General features: G+C 39.1%; 3 protein-coding genes across 12 annotated transcripts; 1 reads left to right on the forward strand and 2 right to left on the reverse strand.

The window, feature by feature from the left end:
- Window positions 1-998: 998 nt before the first annotated feature.
- On the reverse strand, window positions 999-20,314 carry LOC122571890 (14-3-3 protein zeta). Of its 7 annotated transcripts, none has more exons than XM_043736188.1 (5): window positions 20,175-20,314; window positions 7,654-7,961; window positions 6,780-6,903; window positions 5,703-5,866; window positions 999-4,098 (listed from the first exon to the last, which is right to left on the reverse strand). In XM_043736188.1, exons 2-5 carry the CDS (start codon window positions 7,951-7,953, stop codon window positions 3,943-3,945), a joined length of 744 nt encoding a protein of 247 aa, XP_043592123.1. In that variant the 5' UTR covers window positions 7,954-7,961; window positions 20,175-20,314; the 3' UTR covers window positions 999-3,942. The 7 variants fall into 7 exon arrangements, with proteins under 7 accessions (XP_043592123.1, XP_043592124.1, XP_043592122.1 ...); XM_043736189.1 differs by lacking the exon at window positions 20,175-20,314 and adding an exon at window positions 19,604-19,628; XM_043736187.1 differs by lacking the exon at window positions 20,175-20,314 and adding an exon at window positions 12,517-12,760.
- On the reverse strand, window positions 8,116-9,023 carry LOC122571898. Of its 2 annotated transcripts, XM_043736202.1 has the most exons (3): window positions 8,811-9,023; window positions 8,461-8,520; window positions 8,116-8,378 (listed from the first exon to the last, which is right to left on the reverse strand). In XM_043736202.1, exons 1-3 carry the CDS (start codon window positions 8,959-8,961, stop codon window positions 8,239-8,241), a joined length of 351 nt encoding a protein of 116 aa, XP_043592137.1. In that variant the 5' UTR covers window positions 8,962-9,023; the 3' UTR covers window positions 8,116-8,238. The 2 variants fall into 2 exon arrangements, with proteins under 2 accessions (XP_043592137.1, XP_043592136.1); XM_043736201.1 differs by having other exon boundaries at window positions 8,116-8,520.
- On the forward strand, window positions 16,264-22,674 carry LOC122571892 (mRNA turnover protein 4 homolog). Of its 3 annotated transcripts, none has more exons than XM_043736192.1 (5): window positions 16,264-19,671; window positions 20,966-21,270; window positions 21,346-21,582; window positions 21,653-21,838; window positions 22,531-22,674. In XM_043736192.1, the coding sequence occupies exons 2-4, from the start codon at window positions 21,079-21,081 to the stop codon at window positions 21,809-21,811; spliced, it is 588 nt and encodes a 195-aa protein (XP_043592127.1). In that variant the 5' UTR covers window positions 16,264-19,671; window positions 20,966-21,078; the 3' UTR covers window positions 21,812-21,838; window positions 22,531-22,674. The 3 variants fall into 3 exon arrangements, with proteins under 3 accessions (XP_043592127.1, XP_043592128.1, XP_043592126.1); XM_043736193.1 differs by lacking the exon at window positions 16,264-19,671 and adding an exon at window positions 20,247-20,382; XM_043736191.1 differs by lacking the exon at window positions 16,264-19,671 and adding an exon at window positions 20,573-20,840.
- The last annotated feature ends 2 nt before the right edge of the window (window positions 22,675-22,676 follow it).

The following is a 22,676-nucleotide window of genomic DNA, read 5'->3' on the forward strand; positions in this document are numbered from 1 at the left end:
AAGTAAATTTACGACGATGTAATTAATAAAAAAAAAAAGATATATGTATATACATACTCGAAGATCAAAATATTGAAGGAAAAAGATATATAAATCGATTACAACGAATTAATGCTCCTTGCAGTAACAAGGATATAAGGACAAATGTCGATGGAACGCCGATGGTTTAGGAATTCCAAAAGGGCCAAGGATAAAGAAAGAGGAATTGAATATTACTAAAGATGCGCTGCGCGAGACCGGTTTCAAAGAACAATATATGTAGTTGCCTTAAAAGAATGGTGTCAATTTCCTTTTATAATATCTACCCGAACTCGCTTAACTGGTTCATTTATAGTTGGATTTAAGAAGACTCCCTCGGGAACCATTCTGCGTAATTTTATCGTACCATTCTTAGTTCTCAGTCTCTTTTGCATCGGTAACTAATACTTGCGTAAACTGATAGAAAACGCACATTAAAAAGAATAAAATTATCAATCACGGATTCAATCGATACTTTTCGAACGAAATCGTAATCTACGGATTAGTATTGATTTCCCACGTTGCCATTCGGAATCGATTTAATGGATACCTCTGCAAAATCGACTCGTTTTCGTACTCCAACTTCGTTCATTCATACTCTATTGTGTGTTCAATGCGACAGAAACATGGACACATTAAAAAGTACAACATATTTAGGGAACGTTTACCCACGCAACACACGCTGTAATACCGATAATCGTTATTTGTTTCCATATGGTAAACATTTACGTATATTATTATATGTTTTGTGTCTGTATATGTAAGTCTACGCCTGTGTGTTTAGGGTAAGCGCGCGTATTTTACATACACTTAAAAGTATCCATGCATACGAGACGAAGAATATGTCGAGTTCATTCTACCGAGACAGGTAGATTAGGACCTAATGGAATGGACCGAACCAGAGGCGGATGGTGGATTTCTAAGGATTTCAACCGACTATGTAACAACAGAAACAGAGTAAAAAGAAACGAAAGCGAACAAATATTTAACGTTTATTTATTTTTAATATTGTAAAAAAGAATGATTGGTTTTAACATAGAAACAAATGGAATTTCGTTTATTCGATCGGCGAAAATTAGGAATTGTTACTTAGAATTTAACTAAGATACAAAACGGGCTTGCCATAATTCTCAAATAATTAGAAGTACTTGATTCATACATATATACATGTTAATCCGCCCCTGGACCGAACGTATCCGTTGCATTTGGACGCGATCGATTTATCGTTATCGTTATCATTTGACTCTTCCCACTTTTAAAATGGCAACGTTCGTCCCTTTTATCAAGGTTTCGTTTGAGCCGATCATAGACCGTTACACGTCTTTGATCTGCCGTTTGAATACGTCACCCCGAGATACCAAATGAAACACATGTTGTTTGATAAGTTGTGATGGTTGATGGTATAGGTCACTATATAGGTGATCGATCAAGATCTATAACGGAGATTTTATCCGTTAAAGAACAAACGGAAAAAAATTCATTCCGCCAACTTCGCATTTTTTTTTGTTGCATTAACCGAATTCATAGATAATGCTCTGCTTAGAAGACATTCTGTAAAGTTATTAATATAAATTTGCAAAATAGCAGGATACAACGAATTATCCTCGAACTCTATCGACAAATTTCACGAGATCGATCATGCCGACAAAAAAAGCTGATTATATATATATAATATATATACATGCATACACTCACGCACATACATATATACAAATGAGTATAGATGCTTGCGTACTTGCGTATGTATGTTAAAATTAAGGAGAATATGATTTTTTTTTACACGCGTACACATAATTTGTTCTCGTTTTCTTTTTTTTCCTTTCGTTTATCATGACATTAGTAATCGAGTTTCCGGTAAATATCTGTTGTATATATATTATTGTGTATAATATATGTATATATATTATAACATATATACGGAAGAGAGGGGAAGAAAGAAAGATAGAAGAGAGGAGAGGAAATGGAGGAGGCGGAGCATAACGAGAGAAAGAGAATCACAGCTTGTGAGAATTATTGCAGTTAAAAATCAAGACAGAAGAAATATCGAGAGAAATTTCTTAAGAGGTAGTCACGTATCGATTGGCTGTTTAAGAAATCGAAATCAAGCGTCCCCTTCCTTCTCAGATATTCACGCGTTAGCAACGGACGGTCATGGCGTACGATCGATAAAAATGCATTCTTAAAGTTATGTGCTTCACTCACCTCGATAATACAGCAACTATGATAAGGGCACAAATTCGAATTTTGAAAAAATATGTAAAAGCAAAAGAGTCGTTTTAAACGTGTCAATTATAAACCATACACACACGGGTACGCGTACACATAAAAAATGAAATAGAAAACAGGAAACGAGTATGCACACAAAATGTAGTATTCTGTATCTGCGTGCACGCGTGTGTATGCATAAGACTTTTTCGTGTACTACTAACGTGCAATATGTAAAAAAGTATTAAATGTAAAAATTAAGTCACCACTGATGTGTTGGAACTTAATAACTTAATGTATTTTTACTCTCCTTTCTCCTCCTGCGTTCTTCCCTTCGTATAATAATATCGTACTTGCTAGACAATGTGAAATTTAATTTAATGACAACTGGATATAATGTAATTAGATTCATGCGTGCTTTTTTCCTTTCACTTCGTTTCTTCTCGAATCTCTGTTTCGTTTAGCGATACTTTAGATGGTAAATAGTGAGCAGATTTGGGAGTAGTGACAGTGTTTCGTGGCTGTTTTTCGCATCCCGCGTCTCATCTGAACAGCGATATCGATACATGTCTCTGTTTCTACATACCCGTCAAAGACTAGTTTATTCAACATTTTACCTCTATCGGTCACGGTTTCGACAGCATCATTTACACCCCGTAATCTACTGGCGATTACCTCTTTCTCATTTATAACATTACATATAACATTTTTGTCCTCTTCTATACTTTTCGATACTATCCTTTACTACCTTATCGTTGTACGACGAGACAGCGTTTGCGAAATTCTCTCTGTCCTTTCCTCTGTTCATCCACAATTTGTTTTCTCCCGTTCTTCCACACAAACACGAGTCAATAACGCTTCCCTTGGATAAACTTGCTGTCAAGAGATCGAGTAACTCTCACGACTCGACCGCTTCCTTTCGTTAAGGGCCGCGCGAGGCGTGGTTACGCAATATCCTACGTTAATTTCGCATAAATTCGCTAATTTTTTCCTTGGCCTTTTGTTATCTTCTTCTCTTCGTTTCTCTCTCTCTCCCTCCCCTTTCTCTCCATCCCCCCTCCCCTTCCTGTCGTAGATTGACACTCCTTTTGAAATTGAATACACAAATTCAAAATTTTTGACGAGTGGCAATAGCGAGTATATTCAGCGACCGGCACGTGAATTGATCCTTTAGGAAAGGATACGGTCGAGAACGAGATTCTCTCGTGTTCGAGCTTTCGAATCGGGCGTAACAGCTGTGGCGGTGGCATTGGCAGCAGTGTGCGGTCGCATTAGAACAAAGAGGTCGTGACTTTCGAGGAGGAGATTAAAAAAATAAGGATGCGGAAAAAAGGTGACGTTGCCCTTGCGAATGTGGAATTGAAGAAGGGTGGAAGGAAGTAAGGACGTAAAGAAGGAAGGCAGGAAAGATGAAAAAAAGGATGGGAGGGCGAGATAGAGGGGAAACCCGAAGAGGAATAAGACAGAATAATAAAACGAGGAGTAAGAGCGATAGGATAGTAAAACAGACAAGATAATGAAGATTGTTGAACGGAATGAGAAAACAATAAAAGTGACAGGGAAGGAGGGAGAGGGCAGCGAGGTACGCGAAGGACGAAAGGACAGGCGAATGAATAAATCGATCTCGGGTGGATGGATGGGTGAGCACTTCAAGGGACGGGGGGACGATAGAGAATAGGATGTTCTTATTAGGTTAGAAAGGACTTAAGCTTAGGAAGGTTAGTTATCTCCACCCTCCTGTGCTTCGTCCGCATCGCCCTGCGTGTCACTGGTCCAAAGAGTGAGGTTGTCGCGTAAAAGCTGCATAATTAGCGTGGAATCTTTGTAGCTGTCCTCGTTAAGTGTGTCCAATTCTGCGATCGCATCATCGAACGCCTAAAACATTTATGCAAACATTAAACTGGATAAAACGTACATTCTGCGTTGATTTCAATTTACAAACACGATTTTATTCAGCAATCGCGCCAAAACTAAAGAAATCGCATTCTTTCAATCACGCGAGATCACACATTCGTGCAAAGCATTAACCAATTTCTATTAGAGATAGAAAATGTTACGAACATATACATATTAAATGCGTATGATGCGGAATGGTTACCGGATACAGTGGAGACTAATTACAGCAATGATCACACCAAATATCGAAGGAGCTTCTTTCTTTCTGTTGCTTTTTTTATGGGTTAGTATGCACTCAATAACATAGCATTTACCGCACAGTATCACGACACACTGATGTCAATTGTAAATTATATAAAGTAACATTTTATTTGTTTAACCTAAGATAGTCATCCAACCAAGCATCAAACTGTCGATTATCCCTAACCTGTTTGGCAAGATGACAGGCTCTAGCCGGAGAATTAATAATTTCGTAATAAAAAACGGAGAAGTTGAGTGCAAGACCGAGCCTGATGGGATGCGTAGGCTGCATTTTTGATTTTGCTATGTCAAACGCTTCTTGATACGCTTTCTGTGAATCCTCGACTACCGCTGCAATGCAAACCGAGAAATCTAAATTATGACTTTCATAAATTTCGAGATAGCACATAACCTCTGTCGAGGTACATTTGTACAAGTGTATATATATGTGTGTGTGTGTGTGTGTGCACGTCGGAATCGGAAGGAATAAAAATAGGGAGAAGGAACCAATGGAGTGACTATCCATCCCCTGTGCGCAACTAAGTTTCTCGGGTTAAATATTCATCCACGAGTTCGATCACGAAGCTTAGAATACAACGCCGACAAGTTGTAAAAGTAAAAGCGTCGTCCCATCGAAAGATAAAGTAAAATCATATTTTTGCCTCCACTGCATCACCACCGCCGTCGTCTTTCCTACTGCATCTTTCCACGATTGCTGTGAACACTACCGACATCATCCTCGTTTTTATAAATTATACCTGTTTGGCCAGCTGGCAGGCCTTGTCTGGTGAGTTGATGATCTCGTAATAAAAAACGGAGAAGTTGAGAGCAAGACCGAGCCTGATGGGATGCGTAGGCTGCATTTTTGACTTTGCTATGTCAAACGCTTCTTGGTACGCTTTCTGTGAATCCTCGACTACCGCTGTAATGCAAACCGGGAAATCCATATTACAATTTCTACAAACGTATACATAGAGCGTGACCTCCCTCTATCGCGATATATATATATATGTAAGGGGACCTCGGGATAGGAAGAACGAAGAGGAAACGGGAAAAGAAACGAGCATCCAGCTCGCGTGAATTCTACGCGAACATTTACAGTATTCGTTATGGTGTACGTGAGCGTACTATACGGTTGTGCGAACAAAAAGAAGTCGACCAGAGCTTAGGTACACGACAAGTTGGAAAGGTTAAAGTGCCTCTTCCATCACCCCATAAACGATAAAGCGGAATATCATGTTTTTTGCCTCCACTGCATCACCACCATCCTTTCGCATCTTTCCGCGATTGCTGTAAACTCTATTACCGATATGCGTATCAACCCTCGCCTTTGTGAATTATACCTGTTTGGCCAGCTGGCAGGCCTTGTCTGGAGAGTTGAGGATTTCGTAATAGAAAACGGAGAAGTTCAGGGCGAGACCTAGCCTGATCGGGTGGGTAGGCTGCATCTTTGACTTGCTGATTTCGAACGCATCCTGGTATGCCCTCTGACTGTCGTCTACCACGGCTGAATATATTACGTGCAAAATTATCAGCAAAATTTCAACCTTTTCGCAATCGTCGATATTTCGAATTTAACACCGATGGTACCTCGATACATAGTTATCTTTAACATTTCGTAGATAACGTGACGATGATACCAATACTAGTAATAATAATAATAATAATAATAATTATAATAATGATGATGACAACAACATAGATACAAAACGATCTGATACACGCTAACCGACATCAATTTACGAAACTTGTAATTCGACTTGTCCGCGTTTCAAACTAATTACGAAAGAAACGACACCTTACTCTCTTGTTTCCGTATGTTATTATGTGAATTTAACATCGAATATACATGAGTGAAATGAAACGTAACAGACGTTTTTGTCATTATCGAGAAAAATATACGGCGTTAAATTCCTCCAACGTTTTAGGAACGTTTTTCTGTTCAAGTTATACACAGATATTCCGACATACGACGAGCGTCATGGAATTTTTCAAATCCACTTAAATCTAAGAATATATCAGAGAATAGTTTCAACGAAGAACACCTGCCGTTGCAGCTGTGCTTCCTTTTTTCTTTTTTTGAAGTACAACTACGAAGACGGTCACAGGTACGAGAGCATTGTGCGATACCTTTCTATTCGAAGAAAGACGTATATCGATTCTCTCGTACGAATTCAATGTCAGATTACGGACAGTGTATCTTCGATAGTGCAATTACTTTCAAATTACCATGTATCTCAGAAAAACTTTGTAACGCGAGAAAGAAGAAAGAAAAAAAAAAAGAAAAAACAGAATCTTAATTAACACTTTAGAAGAGCGTCGATGAAAAATCAACTTCGACTAACAGTGATCATTAATCGGAATCAGTAAAGTTGTAGTTGTATAGCTGTTAGTAATTTATCGCATTACCAAATACATACCATTTCTGGTTTCTCCGGTAGCGACTTCTGCGAGATACCTGTAGTAGTCGCCCTTCATCTTGAGGTAGAATACTTTACTCTCGGCATTACTAGCCTTAGGGATCAGGTACTTATCAAGGAGTCCCTGCAATGTTGACAGTGCAATCAATCTTTACATATTTTCCCCTCTGTTTAAATATTTACATCGATTTTTCTGTCTATTTACGCGTAACGTTGCACAAAAATGAAAATCTCCGTTTCCATCATATATATGCGAATATACGACGAATATGCCATTGAGTATTGGGAAACACTCCGTGCTTTCCGTTTTCCAAACGCTCGTCGCTATAGCAGCTTGAAATATTAAACGCGTTTATGTAAATTTGTTTCGAATATTTGAACACGTCGTGTCAAGCTAATCGCTATCGAAGCAAATTCAATCGCGATAAAGAAAGATGTTCTCGCGATTACTGGAACAAGTTTTGTCACGCTCGTTGGACGACGAGAAAAGATCGCAAGACGAGCTCTATTGGACAAGGAGCCGAGCCGGTGGTAATCAAGCCACGTGAAATCCAAACCGATGAGCGATCTTTGCTTTTGCCAGCCATTGGAATACGCAGACGCGACAGAAAGGATCGTTCACCGATGTAAGACGATCCATTTATAAACACCAAAAGCCAGCTACTGCTCCGTGGACGTGTTAAATCTACCATATCAGTGTGTTCCGACCAGAATAATGCACGTATCGTAGTTGATTGTGTGCGTCTCAAACCCTTAAGAAGGAAACACGCAAACATTTCCCATTTATGTGAATTTCGTTATTCGTCAAATCGAAATTGCATTGATAATTCGTAATAAAATGTGAAAGAGAAATGAAAAAGGAAGGAATTCTTACCAATACGTCATAACAAATTTCACGCAGCTCCTTCTCAACCTTTTCCCTATATTCCTTGGCCATCTGCTGTTTGCGCTCAGAACCTTCGGTTTTCTGCTCAATGGAGGAGATGACTCGCCACGAGCTACGTCTTGCACCAACGACATTCTTGTACGCTACCGACAACAAGTTCCTTTCCTCGTTCGATAACTCGACTCCTGTTTCGGTGACTGCCTTCATCGCGGCTGCCATATCATCGTACCTCTCTGCCTGCTCGGCGAGCTTTGCACGCTGAACCAATTCCTCCTTATCGACGGACATTGTGTCGGCTAGAAAACAAAAATCCCGATATACAGAGCTGAACAGACAACGGGGGAATTCAGTCGGGCGTAATTGAAAGGACGAAGGAAACATTACTGAAAAGGAAAAGAGAAGAGAAGAGGAGAGAAGAGGAAAGGAGAGGAGGTGTGTACATAACGTACATCGACACAGGCGTAACGGTACAACACAGTTGGATTAACTCGCGGCTTCAATGTCGCTGAGTTCCTTTTCTCATCTATCCGGGAGTCGTTGGTACGCGCGTGAGAATAGATTTCACCGACGCGTTTAGAACACAGTATGACGTACTCGGGCCGTGCGCGCGCGTGCTTCAACCTCAACTGGCCTCGTTCGCACATAGATCACGAGTGTCGCAAGTATTTTCTTCCTTCTTCTTCGAAAAGAAATAGGGAATTTCTTTTTCAAAGCTATGGATGAGCAGATGTTTCAAAAACGCAGTTAACATCTCCTTTTGTTTGGTTTGGTAACGGTCACTGACAATGGATTTACCCGAAAGAGAAATTCGGCCTCTCTCAGCCTTGACCATGAACGTCACGTGCACCTTTAGCTCTAAACCAAACATTTTTACGTTCTAAATCAAATCGAATTGAATATAATGGATTTCACTGTTTGATAAAAATCTACGTTTCTCTTGCGATCAACGACCAATTCAATGCATAAAATTATTTTACGTCGAAAACTTGAACTTTTAATTAATTTTTCGCTATTTCCAACCATTTTTATCCAATAATATCCATACTAATTATAATACTCTCTTATCACGATTCGTGTCTACAAATTATGCACTCAACTAAGAAATTATTTGCAATGGAATGATATTATCGCGTGATTATTCCTACCGATTATGTTCAAAACGACACAAGCTACTGCAAACGTTCCTTTTCCTGTTTCTATTAATACCGGTAGATTTTTATGCGCATTCGATCGATTTTTATCCGTTACATTTTTAAGCGGGATAGAAGCGAGTATAACGATCGTGAAATCTTCCATAGAATGATCGATTGACAAGGATCGCGCATAAATGGAAAGAATAAAACCTCAACGACATCTTTACTAACGTGGATATAATCGCATGGTAACGATGAGTCACTGCATCGGACCGCGTTACAACGCCAAACCGTAGTAGGCACACATCTAAACATCTCGACTCCTTTTAACACGTTCTACGACCGTTCGTCGACCGTGCGCGCGCACGCGCATGCGCACCCGAGATCTTCGGTTTCGCATTTGTACGCGTTTACCCTACATTCTCGATCTCAACGATCGTTAAGAACATCGATTCATAGATAGAATCAGCGAAAATCATCGACCTCGATCAACAGTAACTAAAGAGAATCCATAACATCGGCACAGAGCTTTTATATTAGCTATATCGCATATGGCGCCTGATTCTCCCCCAATGAGTCACGGCGGCAAGGAACATCGTTGTGACGCGACGTAACAAGCAAATCTATATACTTCTCACGCGTACGCGTCGATTACAACTGCGTCCAAGAATGAAAGTAATGAATCGCGGATTATACCGGAAACGATACTACCATTTCTCTACGCGTTCCCCTACCGATGCTTAACGACGTTTCATTTGACTTCAAGCAGAGTCGTTTTCTACTTCCATTCGTATCGATCATCCTCCTTTCTTTCTCGTGCACACAAATAACGCGCAAACTCCGTTCGATTCTCGTTTCAAGATTTCACACAGCTCGAGAATATCAATTAGCAAAATAATTTCGAATACGACCATCTATCCCTATACATACGATAAATACGGATTGATCCATCACTTATCACGATAATAGCAATACAAAATTTGGAATTTGCTACAAAAAAATAAAACACGTTGTTCTTATTACTCTACTTCTAACCATAAGCTGAAACGCTACTATAACACCAATCATTGGTGTTCAAAGTAAGTAATTTTAAAAGCTGGAACATGATCGATTTCGTGTATGTGCGATATATGGTAAGTCTTTGTTATTAATTCCTCGAGCGAAATGCATTCTGTGCTACTTAAAGGGGTAACGAACAACGGTGTTTTACATATCAATCAGTAAACGTTTACATCATTGTCATAAAGCAACCATGAAGCAGCTCTTCCAAACGATTATTTGTAAGGCGGCGCACGCGTATTTTCCATAATTTGCGCATAGCCAATCTACGAGTACGATTCAACGTTGAAAAACAAATGAGCAGTTTTTCGAAACTTGTTTTCTTTTAGTGCGCCTTATCACGCTGGTAAATATAACGACGATGCAAATTACGTAGAAACTGCGTATGAATCGTTACTGTCGCGATCACCGTTCACATCCGTACATCTAATAGGACACGAGAACATTATGTCACCGGAAAAAGCTACCGTTTTTCTGTAAAAATGTGTATAAGGCGATGAAAATTAGATTAAAATTTCTTGTTCACGTGCTTCCGGTTCGTGGTATTTACTATGAACTATTATAAATCGGATTGGAACATTGTACCATGCAAAAAGATATTCAAGAATACGTTGCTCATACGACGTTCAAGAAAAACGATTAATCGTAAATCTTATTACAAAATATACATTCATCGATCATTTTTAGGTTAATGTGCAAATAGTCAATAAAATTATGTGTGACGTAAGTAATCACAAGCTGGATTAGTAATCAAATCGCGATTCGATCGAACATCTCGGAGAAAACATATCCATGCATCGATATTACAAACTGAAAGGTACTAAAATGGCAAATTGCGAATCGAGCGAGTTAATTCCTTCGAAATTTCGTATCATTTCGTATGGTTGCTATCATTGGTCGATTATTCGACACGTAGCACGATCTGCGTGACGGTAGATAGACGGAAGGTCAAGCAGCCAAATTCTTCTTCGAAGAAACCCGGACGGAAATATTAAACCGGTAGGTGTATTCGACGTCCTATATTTAATCGCGCGCAATCACCTGGCTTTAGGTTAGCAGAGACTCGGCGACACTGTTGCCGGATCTACAAGAGAACTAATGAGAAATCCCACGTTGCCAGTGAAATATTTCCGGCGCAAATTTTTCAACCGGATCGCGAATGAAACGTGACGAAATACATACAACTGTTTGTTCGAACTAACCGATATAAATTCTACATCTACTTCTCTTGGTCAAACCTACTTCGATAAACGATACGAGCGATTAACGCGATCGATTCTCTGCCATCGTTACTCATCCCGAAATACATATTTCGTGCTTCTTTCACAATTTCTTCATACCCTTATCTTTCTTCTTTCAAATACCATAACGATTCTTACAATTCATCTCGTATTAACTTCGCATTTGGTCTTAAATAGGTCGCCGACCCCATTGCCTACCACGACCAATCCCACATTGCATTAAAAATCTCGAAAATGAAATAACTTACATGATATGGTCACCAAAAAGAGATAATTTCAGTCACTGAGATGAATACTAGTGAAGATGAAGATGTCGCACGGAACGAAAAACGTGACATCTCTGTCACGTTGATAAAAATACGAATTTTATCGGCCGATTCTCATTTATCTATGTCTATCTATATCTCGTTATATTACGCGTTATATTCTGTACGATAAATTACCGTTCTGTTAACGTACATTACGCTTTCTTTAAATCGTTATTTTTCGCATTTAAATACATTAGCCGAAATTGATAAACCAAAGACACAAGAGAAAACGAGGAGGTTTAATAAAATTTTACCAGTTGCCACGAACACGTTTTAAGAGGTAGAAAAAGACATTCAATTTAGATACGCAAAGTGGTAGCTTCCGTGGGAGGTGAGGAGCAAAACTGACGCTGTCAGGCCGAAGGTCAAACGCGCGAAACGCTTTGAAATAAAAAAAATTGTGTACATTTATCATGAATGATTTGAGGTTATGCTCGACGTAGTCGCGTATCTCAGCCGAAGAGGGAGCAGTCAAACGGAGCGCCACGGCGCTACTTTCACGAAGCGAGAGCGAAATTCCTTGTCTACGCTCTCTCCCTCTGTCTGTCTGTCTATCTGTCTGTCTTTCTCTCTCTCTCTCTCTCTCTCTCTTTAGTTAACACGCCCCGTCCTCGAAGCGTTCACAACCGCTTCATGTCGCGATATGGACTTGAACAAGCCGAGGACAAAGAAACCAACAACGGGAACACCTTGCTTCCGGCGAAAAACGAATCGGCGTCATTGCGGAGACCGCGCCGATTCACTTCGATTCTACTGCGTCGCAGTATTATACCGCAGAGATCGATAACCGATTCACTCTCCTTGACTCGTTAGTTTAATCGTACGAAAACGCGACACAAAGCGAAATTTCTAGCACATTCTCGAAATACTAATACGACCTGAAAAAAAAGGAGGCTCAAATAAAGGAGATACGGAAGCAATCACTTGTACCTTGGCATGCATGGCAAAGAACGAAGTCAAACGAAAGAGATAAAAAAAACTAAATAGATAGAAAATAATTAGAGATTTAAGTAAATCGAGAGAGAAACTCGAAAGATAGAGTAGAAAAGTAAATGCGAGACATAGAGACTTATAGAAAAGAAGCAGAGCAACGAATCGTCGCAATCTTACCTATATTTAAAGTCTTTTGTACAATAAATACTTAAATAAATATACGATCAGCGTATTCCGTAGTTTCGCGTAAAATCGGGAGGGGGGCCGAAAACTGACTAGACTCTCGGTACTGCTAGTTCTTTTTTGTTCAGGGGGGTAAAGAGCGAGAGCGTATTACGCGGAGAAACTACGCCGGGTCTTTTTCCTCAGTCACTCAGTTACGGTACCACACATCCCTCAGTGACCACTCCCGCACGACTGAGCCGGCAACGCTGCTCGTGGTGGGGACTCGGCGCGCCTCGTGCCCGGACTCGTCCGCATTCGGTTTTACTCGTCCTAGGTCGGTTTCCCTCGGTTTCCTTCGTGACCGAGCCGAAGTATTGATCGGTTCGCCCAGCATGGCCGGCTTGAAAGGTTGGGTGGGGCAGTGGCGCACGGTTGTCCCTGTCCCGGGACGCCAGCCATGGAATACGATGCGTAGCGTCGTATTGCGCTGCGCTACGCAGCGCTACGCGTTATATATTCTGCATATATACTTTCAATATCTCTTTCGCATGCATTCTATATCATTGCTCTTTCTTTTTTCATTCCTTTCCCTTCCCTTCCCTTCTCCTCTCTTCTCTACTCTTTTCTTGTCGTTTCTTTTCTTTCTTCCTGCCTCATATCCCTTCAAACTTGTTTCCTCGAATTAAATCAATCGGATAGGTACATCCTTTTCTCCATCGTTTTTTACGTCAAGTCTACTTTTCTCATACTTTTATTTTTCGTTAATTACGCTGTATAAGTTACCATTTTCCATGGTTGTTTCAAATCAGTGAAAAATTAAAATCGTGGAAAGTCGTGATAATTTTTTAGCAATTTGTTATATATGTACACATATATATATTAACGTTTCACACGTTTATTTGTATACATAATTAATTGCATTTATATAATTATTACGATACTTTTAGAAAAGACACTTCGGAAGGATTCGAATGACGAAACTATTTTCCATTTTAATAAAAATGTATGCGAACAGTGAAAATTGAACTTGCGCGTAAAATCAAATCCTCAACGTGACGCGAAAACACGTGTATCATCACGTGATACGCAGTTCTTGCCGGCGAATCATTTTGAGAATATACGATATATCAAATAAACATCCAAAGACACCGATTGATTTCTATTTTCATTTTAAACGAAACTGCTTTTCGTCGTATGGTTCGCCAACTTGTAGCCTAAGTACGTAAACGTAAAATCAATTGCAGTACGTATTAAACGGTAAAACGGCATTCCGCAAAATCTTCTGGCCTCAAGGTTCGTTCTTTTCAATAATTTCTGAATTTTCATACAGATTCACGTCACGAAAGCAGGTGCATATATTTTGATCTTTTTCCGGTAAATCTACAATATATAAGGTGAAAAAAGAGGTAGAGAGAAGGAGAAGGCAAGCAGGAAAAAAAGATAAATTAAAAATAGGAATGCATTTGGTTCGATAAGGAAGAAAAGACAAATGTGGACGATTCGTATCAACGAGAATACGAGTATAGAAAAAGTGGTAATTATGTAGAATACAATGGTTGTATCGAGAAGTCGCGCACAAGAAGAGGTAGGTAGTTTTTGTCTCCTTTACTCTTTAGCTGGTTGGCGAAGCTAAAATGAAATATTGATCTGCGGAGGCGCGCGCAACCCCTGCAACCGACCCGCCCTTCTGCCTTGGCCACCATTTTCCATTGCTCACCCCCAACTCTCCTAATGCCGTTTTGCCATTCTTTGCCGAATCTTGTAGAAATAGCGTATTTATCTCGACCAATTGTTTCTGAGAAATTTTTTTGGTAAAAGAAACAGATAAACCGATAATATAGTTTGTGGCTGAATCATTCAACCATGCATTAAATCGTAATGCCTCTTTGTCCTATGTATTGTACCGTTTTTCATAATTCTTTTGCAACAGAGCAACCTCTGGCTTCCATTTCGTGATCATCATACACTTGTAGGAACAATCTTCCTATCCTTTAATTAAGACAACGTAACCTTGAGCTGCTTGCAATCCTTTAAACTCTTCTCTTTCGAACAATCAAACTTTCGACATTTGAAAGCTATGTGATTAAATATCACTAGCTGTCGTTTAGCATGTAACATCGTTATTCGCACTTTCACTGGCCATAACACGCAGTCCAAATACCTATCATAAACCACCAATCGAAAGTAGAATAGCATCAAGCTAATTGTCTTCGGCAATCCTTAAAATGAGTTACCTTTCACATGCTTGCTCTTACACATTGACGATGACCAAACAAATGAGTCGCAACGAGTCGATCGATAGTAATCGAGAAAATAAGAGACAAGTTCAAGCGTTACGTTCGATTCTTTCGTCGACTTATCGTTGCTTGTTATTTAGTAGTAGCGTATCGATACCACTGGATTTAACGTTTGAACGTCTCATACGAAACGACAGGCAATTCGATGGCAAACAATAAAGTAAAGTAGTAGCTCCGCATGCACAGCCGATTATGAAATGTACCTGACTCCACGTATATTTCTACCGATCAACGTAAGTACGTATATACAAACGTGAGAGAGAAACAGGTGGGCAACGCATGAACTCGCCGTCTCGATTCGACCGTCTTATTGCACGTAGTAAAAACTCGTTAGCAAATACGAAGGAATTCTTCTAATTTCGAATCCATAGCGGTGAAACGTTAAGAAGTAGCGAAGTAATTTAGTTACTGTCATTACGACTCTATTGATATCGCTCTTCGTACAGTGCGAAACAACAAGAGATTAGATTTCACGCTTCCGATTCGTACGGCACAAAGTATGTAATATTCCGATAAACACATTAGATTCGAAAGGACATTATAGAATAATACGACATGTGATAAGCGTGAAATAAATTGCATCATAGACCGTGCAGTAGAGCGAGCGAACGTGGGTATGGTTGACAACCGTTGGAAGATCGGGTGAAATAAGTTGCGACAGACTGCGCATCAAGGTGCGTATAGTGATGCACGGTGTTACGTGAAGCACAGTGCGTGTCAAACGTTTAAGAGCGCGCGATATTACCGAAGAGAGCAAGTCGTTCGACGAGCGTCATGCGAGCGCGGTGGTTGCAAGAATTTTCGATTTCCAGATGACAAACCAGCTTATTCACGAGTGACTTCTTTTAGATTTAATTCAGCTGAAATTCGTAAGAGGGATACGGTTAAACGATATCGCTGCTTTTTCTCTGTTCCGCGTTTGCAGACGGGCAAATATTTGACGCAGAAGCGAACAGTTTTTCGTAGGACGTCGGTAGCAACCGATAAGGCAAAAGAGCTCGTTTGATCGTCGGTCGGCCATGAACGAGTTTCTCGTTTCACGCGAAGAACCAACCTGAATATGCCTTTTCGAGAATAGATGATCGATATAAACGTATCGAATGAGATGAAGAAAAAAGAGAGAAGTTCAGGCCATCAAGGATCGAGGAAGCGTAACTGTTACGACACTGACCTTGTACAGGTGGACCGGCTTAAAACTGTCGTCGTATTTTCCAAGCTTCGTCCTGCCTAACGAAATTCTCCATTACCTCGTCGCGTCGTCGAAGCACCGGGCGTAGTCGCCAGACTCGAGGATATTTCGTTATTGATTTTCAATAGTATATGCACCATGCTATTTTTATTGCTGTGTTCTACAAGATTTGATAATATATCGAGAAACCAACGAGTAGGAATGATCAGTGAGCAAAGTGCGAGTTATAGGTACGTGAGAAAGCGTAAGAAACATTTGTATTTACGACACAATGCAAATAAAACGATGGTAGTCGAGAGCCGTGTCAACGCGCCAGACATCGGCAACCAGTTTCCGATTGAAATACGTATAAAGGGCGAGCTTTTGCGAACGAGCAACAACGTGTACTACAGGTGGTAGAACGTACGGATAACGTGTAGGTGTGATATTGCAGCTGCTTCTATATTCTTTCGACTCTCATCTACAACCAAGTGTATCTCTGCTCCTTTCGAAGGAGTTCGACTCAATGATTTCCACCGTCTATTCTATAAAATCTATATTCTCCGTTGCTTCTTCCTTAACCACCTTGCTGTCGTTCCCATGACTTATGTTTAATTTTACAATTAAGGGAAAATGAAGAGAAGGAAGAAAAGGGAGAATCATGTGAAAAACTCGTGCTTGTTTAACACGCTGTTATTGCCGGTGCTCGAATGTCTAACTCGGACAATCGACATAGCAAGTGCGTGCTTGTACCGCTTCCATTCACTCGTCTTCTAATACACGCGTCTTCCGTTACGCTCGATATTTTCATTCACCTACGACGAAATCTTATGCCAACTTGAGTTCATCGAGCACACCAACGAGGTGGGGGAAAGGTTGACTGCAACGGGTCAGACTTCTTTCGACTTTTATGCTACTCTACTACTCGCTTCTTCTGGTTTCACGTTCGACCACACACACACACACACGTACACGCGCACGCGCGCGTCCGCACGCAAAAGTTGTCGATAAAAGGGATAAAATCGCAAACGCTCCTGCCGCATTACGATTTATACAAACCGAATAGTTTCCGTACCAACACGATCCGCCTCGGCAAATCGATTACTTGATTTATGCGACGATCCTATCAAACGTACGAAAAGTTATCGAACCGGACACGTTACTCATCTCAGACTATCAGCAAAGATCAAATCTGATTATTCTTGAAAAAATCGAGCAAAAAACATCGTGCGCAATTGGTATTTACGTTAGAGGTAGCGTGCGTACATTCAAAGAAACGAAACACAGCGCCAGCTATACAGGATGAACTCGCGCGAGATTCTGCGTCAGCCGTCTTGGAATAGCGAATGATGTCAAGCTCGCTGCTTCGATTCGGTTCAGCTTCGGTTCGTTCACAAGTTGGCCGAATACACGATACTTCGCGATACATTCGCTGAATCGAGAGGATCTTTCGAAACTTCGAGATTCTATAATATCGACTAGTCGAATCGATATATCGACGTTACTGAAACATCATTACCTATAAGAACAAAAGATAGTATGCGACGCTTGCTCGAATGTCTTGGACTCGGGGAACCAATTTGGAGACGTTCGAAAACATGGTAATAGTACGAAAAAGCGAGTAATGCAAACTGGTGCAAGCACACCTATGCTAATAAAAAAAACCTCTACGATTATATCTTCTTATTGTCAATAACTCGCAAATAATGTCTATATTTTGCGGAAGGATGCTTAACACAAACAATTACGTAAAAATATTTCCGAATAAATACACAAGCGTGTCACTCGAATAAAACTAATAATTTCATCGAATGGAGTAGCAAAGACAAAATAGGTAGAGGAAAAGTCTGTCTAGTTCATTCTTTTTAAACAAAAGAAAATACCACTCGATTTAGTCGTTAGCGGTAAAGAGAATGTAGAAAAGTTCAGATGCGATCACTCGTCAAAATGGCAATACGATCGTGAACAACGATTAAAGAGACACGCGACGTTCTTGTCGTATCCAAGATACCTTATTAACCGGTAAAATTCAATTTCCGACCGTACACGATGATACTCATGCCATACACACTTCCACAAATTTCGATCGCGGCCACAAAGTGTTATACCTATGGTCCGTCCATGGAACCATAAAATCGATAGCTGGCTACCCGTTCGATAACGCGTTTAATTACCGTTTTCTCTCATTGTCAGTTGTCCTTGATATATAACACTACATGTAACAACACGACCACCGAGGCTTTCTTCAACCTCTAACAAGCAAGAACTTGTTTGTTTTTGACCAACTAGTTTTAGCCGTTTAGTTTATAGTGTCGCGTTAAAAGAACGAACAATGGTAGTTAAGGGTAGCGAATAACTTACTAGCGTTCAGCAGGAACAACCCTCTGCTACTGCTCGGTCAAATTCTTGAGCATACCGATCAGCAACTCGAGACCGCACGCATACTCACCAATTTATTATTACTTATAAACTTAGCGCGACAACTATCATTCGAAGCTTTTCTCGCGTTATTTCGGAATTTTTCGTTTCAAATTCAAACAGTTACAATAGTTGCACGCCAAATTACCGAATTATGGAAAGAAAAAAAATAAGAGAAAGATGGGAATGATGATCGAACGAAAGGACGGTCAGACTGGAAAAAAGAAGGAATAGAACATTGACATGAATCAATAGAATTACCATGCCAACGACGTTTACGCCTTTCCCAATAAATTTAGAAATGGAATGGAAAACACCTTGAAATAACAAAATGGCAAACTTATGGAACACATCACCTATATGATAACGAGCGGGCCTTAATAAGTAAGCTTACGGTAACGAAAATCTGTCGTCGGTATTATCTTCATCGCCATCGTCATTGTTGACCTTGGCAAAAGCAGTAAACTTTATCTCAATTCGAGTTGTTTGATGACCGAGAAAGAGTGAAAGAAAGGTGTGAGAAAGGGAATTCACGGTCCTCTACTACGAATAAATGCCGATTAACATTATTCTCGCTAATGATCGATCGATTACGCGTGTGTCGGCAAACGAATGTGAAGAGAACATCGGCAACATTAATATTTTTCATATCAAACAGAACGCTAATTGATTATGTCATCAAAAATAAAAGATAATTTGCTATAAACTAATTGAAGAGAGAAGGTAGAGAATGGCGCATTGCTGCGTCCAATCTTTTTCGTGGAAATACTTTACGGAACTGAATGATGTACTACATATTTTGAGAAAAATGGACGATTATGAACTGCGCGCGCGTTATGTCGGTCAATAATGAGACAGTACATAAATTTATACATAGCCTAACGCACGGGAACTAAAATCGAATGTTACTATTGATGGATACCTATATTACGTATATGGACTTGGGTGTTTATCAGGCAAGATGTGTCGACGCAATATCGAAAGCACGATGATCGGTTCACCTGTCAAAGGGCGTGTGCTCGGCACAACGCCTTTACGAAGATGGAAAGCGCGTATCGTGCTTTAACACGATTTCAAGCGGAAGCAGGCCAAATACATATTGTGCGCGAGAGAACTAGCTAAATCTACTACGCAATGTATCTCTGATTTCTCCAAACCATATAAGGGATCAAATATTGCAAGCAAATATTAATTGTAACATCGATCCAGCACTTACGCGGTTAGTTGTCATATCAAGAAATTCCTATGTTCGATGAAAACAACTGCCAATACGTTAACTATCGTGTAGGTACAAAGTAGAACGAGATTTGAAACTAATTATTTTTTCGATTCTTTTTAAGCATAAAATGTATAATTTCATCACCAACTATACAACTAAGATGGCGGCAATTATCTTGTTCGTTAGGGCTGTCGCGTCGCGTGCGTCGCATCCGCTGTGAGCGGCAAGTGACTACCTTCAGACCACCTTTTTATCGTACAGGAATCTAACGAACTTTATTAAAATGATAATTCGTTCGATAAACGAAACAATATGATGACGCACATTAAACGAGAACGAGTTGAAACGAACGATTTCGACTACGAAAATGTAATAAAACGACCAAGTTATAAGTTATTTCGAGCAACTTGTGAAAAAGATCAGGCGACTGCATGGCTACGGGGTCTACACGATCCGCGTTCAATTACACTTCGTATTATTTACGGGCGATATTTTAAAAGACATTGCGTGCAATGACCTCTGCTTCACTTGTACACACGCATATAATTACGTTTGAAAAAAGACTCACCTTTAGAGTGTTACAAACGGCCTAGAAAGTCGAGGCTTCGGCGTATTCAACGGCTCCCGTCCACTATGATCTCACAGAGTGCACTGGCGCAACGAGCGGAAGCCGCCATCTTGAACTGCATTCACTTGACGCTTTCCGTCCGTTCGAAATACACTTCTTTACCATTCCCGCCTTTTCTCAACTTTATCGACAAACTATTAATTCGCTTGTGTGTATTTGACAAAATCAATTATTTTACATTTTCCCAAATATCTTTGCTATGTTATGCTTCCTTTAAAATTCTGTTCTAATATATACATACGTAGGTACTCATTTTCAATTGATTAAATTGCATGCATTTACATTAGCATGATATTACCGAATCAGAAACAGTTTGACATTATTCTTTACATTTCAATCAATCAGTTACAATCGTTGTTTCAATTAATTTAAAAGTTGTACAATTTTTCTTTTTGCTTGACATATTTGTTTAAAGTTTGAATAATGCTAAAAACTCTATTGGAACTCGCACCGCGTACGTTTATGCGCCATTTCATACATGTACATTTACCGTAAAGAATGTTCCTGGTTCACTAAAGTGCTTCGTCGTTCTATCGACCTATCGTTATCAGTAATTTTTAAAATATCCTTGCAAAAAGATGCCCAGGTCGAAAAGAGATAAGAAAAGTAACGTTACACTATATTATTCGATAGCTTTTATTTACTGTTTTATTACGAATGCATAATTTTCCCAGACTAACCTAAAAATGCCTCACGTGTCTCCGAGTAATTGATAAATTTGTATTTCACAGTATCTCTTACGAAAACAAATAAGAAAGGCCTTGCTTTGAAACAACAAATTGTGGAGGATGTTAGAAGTTGCGTTGAGAAATATGACAGGATATTTCTTCTATCCGTACATAATATGCGCAATAACAAACTTAAAGATCTACGATCGGAATGGAAAGACAGTCGATTTTTTTTTGGTAAAAACAAGGTGATAGCGCTAGCTTTCGGTAAATTACCGGAAACCGAAGTTGCAGAAGGTCTTCATAAATTATCATTAGCATTAAGAGGACAATGCGGTCTACTATTTACAAACAGGAGTAAGAAGGAGGTATATATTTCTCCATTAAAATATTAGTTGTTGACACGTAGAAAGTTTATATCTATTTGTTTGTATCTTGTTAAGGTATTGAAATGGATGGAAGAATATGAAGAAATAGATTATGCTAGGTCTGGATTTGTTGCTCAAGAAACTATAGTGTTACGTGAAGGGCCAATGCCAGAGTTTTCACATAGCATAGAACCTCATTTAAGACAATTAGGAATGCCCACAGCTTTACAGAAGGGTGTGGTAACATTAATAAAAGACTACATTGTATGTAAAGAGGGTCAAACGTTAAATCCAGAACAAGCGAGGATTTTGGTAAAGATGATTTTCTATATTTCATGTTACGTCTTAAATACAATGAAATAATCGTTTGTTCCTGTTACAGAAATTAATTGATAAACCATTGGCTACCTTTAAATTGATACCATTAGGTATATTTTCCAAGAAACATGGATATAAACAACTTATATCTCAACATGATGTTAAAGAAAATATGGGAGAACAAATGGACATAGAAGAAACAGAAAATATTGATAATACATGAGATAGATACACAGACAAATTTATATATGTAGGTGCTTTCTTCTACCTCCCTTCCTTCCACACATTTACTCATTTGCATGCACACATACACGTACACACAACATATAGAATTTAACTTTTCAACTTACACATTTTGTTAAAAGGAAAAAAAAAGGAAAAGAAACATATGAACATACCAATTAGACACATACAGTTTTTGAAACAATTGATGTAAAATAGACATTAACATATTTTTAAAACCTCAAAATTATGAAATCTCCTTTTAACTATCGTCTGCTTATTTAAATCATTTAATGGAACAAAATGATGATGCTACCTCTATATTTTTCTATATTTTGGATTGTTGGAATTGTATGGGTAAATCATAAAATCGTTATGTTAGCCTATGACATAGATATGAAAAACAACAAAATCTGAATTTAATTTATCTTTAATTGTCTACCTATATAGACGATTTATTATTGGTGCTCCGAAAATCCTTGTAATAATAATCGTAAGACGACTTTTAATGTAAATTCTGATACTAGAAGTAGTACGATATCGATCGATTCTTCGGATGTATCTGACAGTGATGAATTTTTGAAACGTAATAGAAAGGGATTAAAATATGAGGTGTATATCAACAAATTCAAATATTAAATTAAAAAACATTTATGTGTCAAATTTATAATATTATGGCTAATTAAGTTGTTTCGTTACGTATGTCATTATTGATTACAGACTAAAACGCGTTGGCCAAGCAGAACTTCGATAAATGAAATGTAATATGGACATGCAGAATTTCTACCATTGACAACATTCTTCCATTAATGTAATTTGGCTGTGAAAAGAATAAACCTATAAAACTTGAATTATTTAACAAAACG

Source organism: Bombus pyrosoma, linkage group LG10 (assembly GCF_014825855.1).
Source record: "Bombus pyrosoma isolate SC7728 linkage group LG10, ASM1482585v1, whole genome shotgun sequence".
Lineage (NCBI taxonomy): Eukaryota > Metazoa > Arthropoda > Insecta > Hymenoptera > Apidae > Bombus > Bombus pyrosoma.